The sequence below is a fragment of the Oratosquilla oratoria genome, chromosome 2 (assembly GCF_046742065.1).
Source record: "Oratosquilla oratoria isolate Oo_2021 chromosome 2, ASM4674206v1, whole genome shotgun sequence".
Lineage (NCBI taxonomy): Eukaryota > Metazoa > Arthropoda > Malacostraca > Stomatopoda > Squillidae > Oratosquilla > Oratosquilla oratoria.
The window spans coordinates 34,953,343-34,960,842 of NC_134778.1; the positions used below are offsets into that span (position 1 = coordinate 34,953,343).

Here is a 7,500-nt window from a genome sequence, read left to right on the forward strand (position 1 = left end):
AAGTATTGTTTCTTTTGTCATAATTCGAGATAACTGTGTTGTAGAATTCGAGTAAGTTAGTCACGCAAGAACGTTTCCGTCTGAAACCATGCTGGCTATCATTTACCAAACGGTTACTTTCTAAATGATGTTCGATACCATCTCTGATGATAGTTTCCATTATGGAAGGCAGATGTGGAGGGAGTGAACATGAGGGGACGTCCTAGGATGAGATGGATGGATGGGGTGAAGGGGGCTTTGGGGAAGAGGGGAATGTCTGTTGAGGAAGGACGGGAGAGGACAGAAGACAGGGGTGAATGGAGAATGATTGTATATGGAAGATGTTGTGATGCATGAGGTGGAATGGACGGGGGGATGGGGGGTGAGGTAGTGTGTGTGAGCAAAATTTTGACGCAGCCCGAAGGGATTTCTCCCCGTCCTCTCCTTTATATGGGGGGACGGAGAGGGGGGGTCGCTGATTTAATGAAGCGGCCTTGCTGTGGATGTGCTGTGTCTTGCGACACTGCTTCTGACCCAGGGCAGTGGACAGGGTGCAGGGATGACCCGTCATCTAGGAGGTGCTAAGATGGGAGGGAGGGTGGAGGGGTATGGAGTGTTTTCTGGGATGGAATGGGTGGGAATGATTTTATGTCTTTTCCTTTTTGGCTACCTCCCTAGTAAGGGGGAAAAAGCCTTGTTATATGTATGTATGTATTTTTCCTACGATTGAAGTCAAACTTATAGGCCTATAGTTATTTGGCTTCTTTTTGTTACCTTTTTTGAATATGGGAGTAACGTTAGCTAGCTTCCATTCTCTTGGGACATCTCCGGATATGATGGATTTCTTGAAAATAATTTCTAATGGAACAACAATCTCATTTTTCATTTCCTTTAAGATTCTTGGATGCCAACCGTCAGGCCCTGGTGTTTTATTAACTTTGCGTTTATCTATACACCTTTTAATTTTTTCTTTTGTTATATTTACCGTAGTGAGTAAGTTTACCCTAGACTTTCCACAGGTTTCAGTTTGGAATTCACTTTGAGGTGTTTCGTTTACGAATACCGAGCTAAAGTAATTGTTTAAGATATTACACATTCCTTCATTTGAATATTCAAGTTGACCGTCAGCAGATAATAGTGGACCAATGTGATTCCTAACAACCTTTTTATCTCTAATGTAACTATAAAATTCTTTGGGATTCTCTTTGGATTTATCAGCGATGTTCATTTCGTATTGTCGTTTTCTTTTTCTTATTGTCTTTTTTAAATCTCTCTGTATTGAAACATAACTTTCATAGTCATTAGATGCACCCAAGCACTTATATTTCTTATAAGCCTGTCTCTTTTTAGCAATACTTTTTTCAGTTTCTTTGTCGAGCCACTTTGGGCGAGCCTGATTTGCGGGACGTCTGTCCTTAAAAGGAATGTAAGTTTGAATCATCTTAGTGAGCGTATTTTGAAATACTGTATTTCCCACATCTGATCTACAGGTCTTTCGTTTAATTTTGCCTCCCAATCTGTAAGCTGAAGCTCCTGACGTAGTCCTATGAACTGAGCTTTACTGAAATCGGGTATTTTAGTAACACAAGTATCTATTCTAAAACATTTTAGGAGTTTGAATCTAACTAAGTTGTGATCGCTATTTGCAGCAGATTCACCGACTTCTACATCAGTTACCATGCTTTCGCGGCTAGTGATCAATAGATCGAGTAAGTTTCCATATCTTGTGGGCTCTTTTACATGCTGAATTAAGTAATTGTCACCAAGAAAATCAATCAAGCGACTACCTATATGGCCATGTTCAAGGGTCATCCAATCAATGTCAGTAAAATTGAAATCACCCATTATCAATAAATCCCGGTTGCAGAAACTAGACAGCTCTTGAAATAACAGTTTGTCGTCTGCTAATGATAATGTCTTTGGCCTATATATTACACCTATATTCATTTTTTGTCCATTTGTTTGGGTTAACTCAACCCACAAACTATCATATGCATCCTGTTTCACTTTCTCTAAAACACAAGCATGAATATTGTTTTTAACGTACAACAGAACACCCCCACCTTTCTTATGGTTTCTATCCTGATGAAAGTGTTTAAATCCCGCTTCGAACTCTGTACCATTTAACCATGTCTCAGTTATTCCTATCATATCGAGATTTTCGCTTTTGACATACGCCTGTATTTCTTGAAATTTGTTCCTAATACTACGAGCATTAAAGTACATGGTTTTAAGAAACTCGTGATTATTTCTTTTTGACACATTTTGAGTTTCAATATCATGTCTTACATTATCATTTTGTTTTTTATTTGTACCTTGCTCTATATTATTATTTGATCCTTCATTGACATTCAATGAAGGCATGGGCAAGAAACTTGGAGTTGGAGGCTAACGTCAATATTTGTGAGGGGGCTTTTTGAGGATATAACAAGACCTCAACCAACAAAGTTAGAAAGGGAGTCAGAATCTAAGTCGTAGAGACAATTAGAAAAGAGAAAAGGCTTCTAGTGGTGGGTAAACTGAAATGAGAAGATGCAGTAGGAAAATTAGAGATGAAATTAAATTCAGTAGGAGAAAAGGCTTATGTAGATATTTGTGTGTGTAGTCGTATTTTTGTTTGTGATATGCTTGTGTGTGTATGTTACGCAGGGTTATCAGGAGCTTGGTATGTAATTTACATGAGACGTAGCAATCACAGAGTGTGTTTGTATAATTTGGACAACCTGATTAGCTACCTTGAGCCAATGGGAGAGCCCACAGATGAGGTTACCTCTGCGTGTTTAGATCTCTCCCAGCGAGACTCGTTGGTTTTTTCGTTATCATTCTCCTTACGCACGATAATGCTTGGAGATCATTCACCTGACCATTCATATTTGGATGTCTCGTTTGATATTTAAAGAGTTTCTAAAAACAGCAGCCTACAAGGATCTCACTTTCTATTATGGTAGTGTGCTGTTTATACCTAAGTTTTCTTTTTTATAGTGGTCGATTGTGTGGGATGGTGTTTTAATTGATCCATTGCATTTGCGACAAGTTAAGCATCGTGTAAGTTTTGCTTGAGGTCCACCTGTGAGCTCAAAAAACTGGTATTGATAGGCAATATAGAGTCTTCTCGTAATGGCTATCTGGTAATGTTAGGTCAGTTGTGTATAATTAATTTTTTCATCTGTCTTGTATTCAGTGAACATGTGATTTTTTTAGTATAATTTGATGGTGTTATTGTTAGGTGTTGTGTTGTTCTTACTCGTGTATCACTTGTCTACAATCACATGTATTTTTCGGGATATTTCGGAATTGATGTACCCATTTTTGATAAGTATTTGCGTGAGCCTTTCTAATTATTTATGGGTCTCCAACTTTGATGAGACCCATTTTTGGCACCTACATCAGGAGAGCACTCTTCTACTGCTCATCATGGTTGGAGACCCATAAAGAATTAGAGAGCACTACACAAGTACTAATTAACATATCATCCACTGCGTAAATTTGAACTGAGTCCACGATGGAATCCGCTCAGACATTTGAGGAGCAGCAAAAGGCGGCTCGAGGTACATAGCCACCTCCCACCCTAAAATCAACTCGCTACTGATATGCAAGTTATCGAATTTCTCAATTCCATTTCTGTCTTCTGCCACGAATTTAGGGTGCACATATTGGCAAAAGAAATTGGATTGGATCTTTGCATTGTTTACCATCTCCTTCTGGATGTATAAAACAAATAGTTTGTTACCCAAGATTTTTATTCATATACTTAGGAAACATCATACAACAGATATTAACTTATAGTAATTTTGAACTCTCGTTCAAGATTGGCCCTGGTTTTACTTGACGTCTGTTATCTTGATTATACTTTGAGTAACAATTATTTAATCTAAAGCCTTCAGTATATCTCTCCACACTTTCCATCGAAATCAGGATGATTTGTATACTAAGGTGTTATTATACAGAATCTTCGTAAACGTTATTCATATATGAATTATTTTGTGAGAGGATATGGTGAGCTGAGTGATTTATTTTTCATATTAGTTATGCAGATATAGTATCGATAATTTCATTTGAGCCTTGGAATTTTAAAAAAGAAAACAGAATGAAGAAAGAAAATTCAGAATTGTTCAAATTAGAAGCACTTTCGGTGGACAATCCCTGGGCCAGACTCTTCGTACTCCTCCTTGGTGATCCACATGGCCTGGAAAGTGGACAGGGAAGCCAAGATGGAGCCGCCGATCCAGACGGAGTACTTGCGCTCAGGGGGAGCGATGATCTTGATCTTTATGGTAGAGGGAGCGAGGGAAGTTATTTCCTTCTGCATACGGTCAGCGATACCTGGGTACATGGTGGTGCCACCAGACAGAACGTTGTTGGCGTACAGGTCTTTTCTGATGTCAATATCGCACCTCATGATGGAGTTGAAGACAGTCTCATGGATCCCAACAGACTCCATGCCCAGGAAGGAAGGCTGGAAGAGAGCCTCAGGAGCACGGAAGCGCTCGTTACCAATGGTGATGACCTGACCGTCGGGGAGTTCGTAGGACTTGTCCAAGGAGGATGAGGCAGCAGCCACGTTCATCTCACCTTCATAGTCAAGAGCCACGTAGCAGAGCTTCTCCTTGATGTCACGAACGATTTCCCGTTCAGCCGTGGTAGTGAAGGAGTAGCCACGTTCAGTCATGATCTTTGTAAGGTGGGAAGTAAGATCGCGACCAGCCAAGTCCAGACGGAGGATAGCGTGAGGAAGACAATAACCTTCGTATACAGGGACGGTGTGAGTAACACCATCACCGGCATCAAGGACGATACCTGTGGTACGACCGGAGGCGTAAAGAGACAGCACAGCCTGGATGGCAACATACATGGCAGGGGCACTGAAGGTCTCAAACATAATCTGGGTCATCTTCTCACGGTTAGCCTTAGGGTTGAGAGGAGCTTCGGTAAGCAAAACGGGGGATTCCTCAGGGGCAACTCGAAGCTCGTTGTAGAAGGAGTGGTGCCAGATTTTCTCCATGTCGTCCCAGTTAGTAATGATGCCATGTTCAACTGGGTACTTCAGAGTCATGATACCGCGCTTAGCCTGTGCTTCATCACCGACGTAGGCGTCCTTCTGACCCATACCGACCATCACACCTGGATGGCGAGGACGGCCGACGATGGAGGGAAAGACAGCTCGGGGAGCGTCGTCACCGGCGAATCCGGCCTTGACCATCCCGGAGCCATTGTCCACAACGAGCGCGCACTCATCGTCGTCACACATGGTGGTGGTGGTTTAGAGTCTTTGAAAATATGGAAGATCATTAGAACATCCACTCTCAATGTGTTTGATTTCAAACTGATGTTTAAATGTTGTTTATGAGAACTTTCAAACACCATCTTTAAACAAATCTTTATTTAACAGTATGTATCATATTTCATATATAGACATAAGCGTGTGTATCCATTAGTACAAATATGAACGTCATCATGCAAATGTGGGAGCATTTGTTGGGCTTATCGGATGTAGTGACACCTTTATTTAGATGCCTTTTTCATCAGAGAAAGGAAGAGAAATGGACTTGGGTGAGGTTAGTAACAGGCCACAATGTTTTATCCCTATCTAGCTTTCAACATTTTGGATTAAGGAAGGATGCAGAAGTCAGTGGGAAGGAATATTGAAGGGTGTAAAAAATTAACAAAGGAATATTAGATGACTAAACTCTAGAAGGAAGGATAGCCGTAGTGGCCAATAGTGAGGTTAAGTTGAAAAGAAATTAAATATAATGGAATCAGTAGGCTAGTAGAGCATGTCTCAGGAAATTTTAATTCAAGAGAGGGTAGGTTAATCTTTCAATAAAATGAAAGTATGAAGATTAATTTAGAGTTATGAATAAAGTAAAAAAGTGATAATATGGTAAGATTAGTGATGATGAAAAAGAAGGCGGATTATGAATGTTGTTCTCTACGTTTTTTTGGCTTTGCATTTGTGTCGTGAGGTTTTGCTGGGTGTGTGTTCACGGACATATTTGTGCTGGCATATAAATGTGTACGCGTGTGCGTGGCAAAAATTTTAGATCAATCGTTTGTACAAATCCTCATTACTTGCATTGGAAAAACTATAATAACTTCTTCAATTCGATTTATATTATCTAATCTATTCTGGCTACTACTGGACTATCTTATACAACCTACGCAACCTACTTCGTGAAAGAAGTATATCGTGAATATGAAGTGATCACACTGAAACTGAAAGCAAACGATATTCGCTTGTTGCACTTTGGGCAGTGGTGAAAACATTCTTGTTTTATGTAACCCGTTCCCTGATGTCTCAGCTGACAGTGAATGAGGGGAGGGAAAAAGGGGAGTAAATATTTTCACTGCTTTAGAAATGAATTCTAGAATTCTTCGTAGCTATCCAAGGAGAAACAATATATTACGACCCCGTGGAGTATCAGATTGCATTGTTTTCATGTCTTAGATTTTTATCATATCGTTACGCTCATATCTGAACCGCTTCAATACAGTAACACTCTTTGTTTGTTTTACTTTTGGCAAGTGATATTTTTTATCTGGGTACAAGACTCAGATCTGAAACTGAACTCTGTAAATTAGCATCGATCAGACGAAATTCTGTACACCAGCAGATTAAAGGGAGTTTAAATCACCAATTTATAGAACTTCATAATAAATTTATCATGGCGACATATTAATTTTCCTCCAATACCGCGGCCCACAGTAAATGACAGGCTATTTTCCTCAGCTGACAGTATCTCCGGAATGTTATATTCCTATTGAAAATTCAAAAGCTAACAAGCACCTATCTGCTAGCAAAACTGTTACTTTTTCCTAACGCAATTGAGTAGCCTGGGGAAAATTGCAATCACTGATAACTGTTGGAAACTGAAGCCGGGTTCAGGGGTCACGAGGCGAGTTCGAAGCCTGACGCACCACAGCAGCACACGAGAGGAGTCCGCACAGTTATGTTACGTAAGCACTAAAGTACTAAACCCTTTCTTCACCTTAGGGAGAGTCTTGAGCCTCAAGCAGACTGGCACTCTTCTCATCTTTGCTGCCTTTTATACCTTCGGATGACGCTAAGAGAGATTGCTGCAGTGCCTCAAGAGGAGCCAAATGGCACAACCGGATTATCCAAATAAAAATAGGAAGAAAAAATAAAGGAAAATGCCACTGAAGGATAGCTGTCGTGCTTGTCATGACAAAATCGACATAATTTGGGGTTTCTTTCTTCAATATTTTTTACATCCTTACCATTCAAGTGCTTGCGTGTACTGCATGCCGGTGTTATTTTGTTTGTCATTATTTTTCATAAGTTTCGTATACAAATAAGGTCAGTCACAAGAAACATTTCGATTGTAGGGGTGACACTGCCAAAACAGTATGTTTTATGCAAACTCTATTCAGAATATATTTTTGAACATATACATGTCAAGCCTAATAAAATACATATTTCAGTGACAGGAATATCCATAACAAAATTTATAAGATACATAAATAACAGAGAAAAGGTGAAGAACATGAGTGGTAAAAAAACTA

General features: G+C 39.8%; 1 protein-coding gene across 1 annotated transcript; it reads right to left on the bottom strand.

Moving 5' to 3' along the window:
* Positions 1–3,701: 3,701 nt before the first annotated feature.
* LOC143038170 (actin, muscle-like) lies at positions 3,702–7,096 on the bottom strand. The gene is made up of 2 exons (XM_076207187.1): positions 6,966–7,096; positions 3,702–5,246 (listed from the first exon to the last, which is right to left on the bottom strand). The coding sequence occupies exon 2, from the start codon at positions 5,225–5,227 to the stop codon at positions 4,097–4,099; it is 1,131 nt and encodes a 376-aa protein (XP_076063302.1). The 5' UTR covers positions 5,228–5,246; positions 6,966–7,096; the 3' UTR covers positions 3,702–4,096.
* Between the last annotated feature and the right edge of the window lie 404 nt (positions 7,097–7,500).

What these genes read in the sequence shown, in the direction of transcription:
- LOC143038170 (XM_076207187.1), bottom strand. Translation starts at nt 5,227, where the DNA reads ATGTGTGACGACGATGAGTGCGCGCTCGTTGTGGACAATGGCTCCGGG.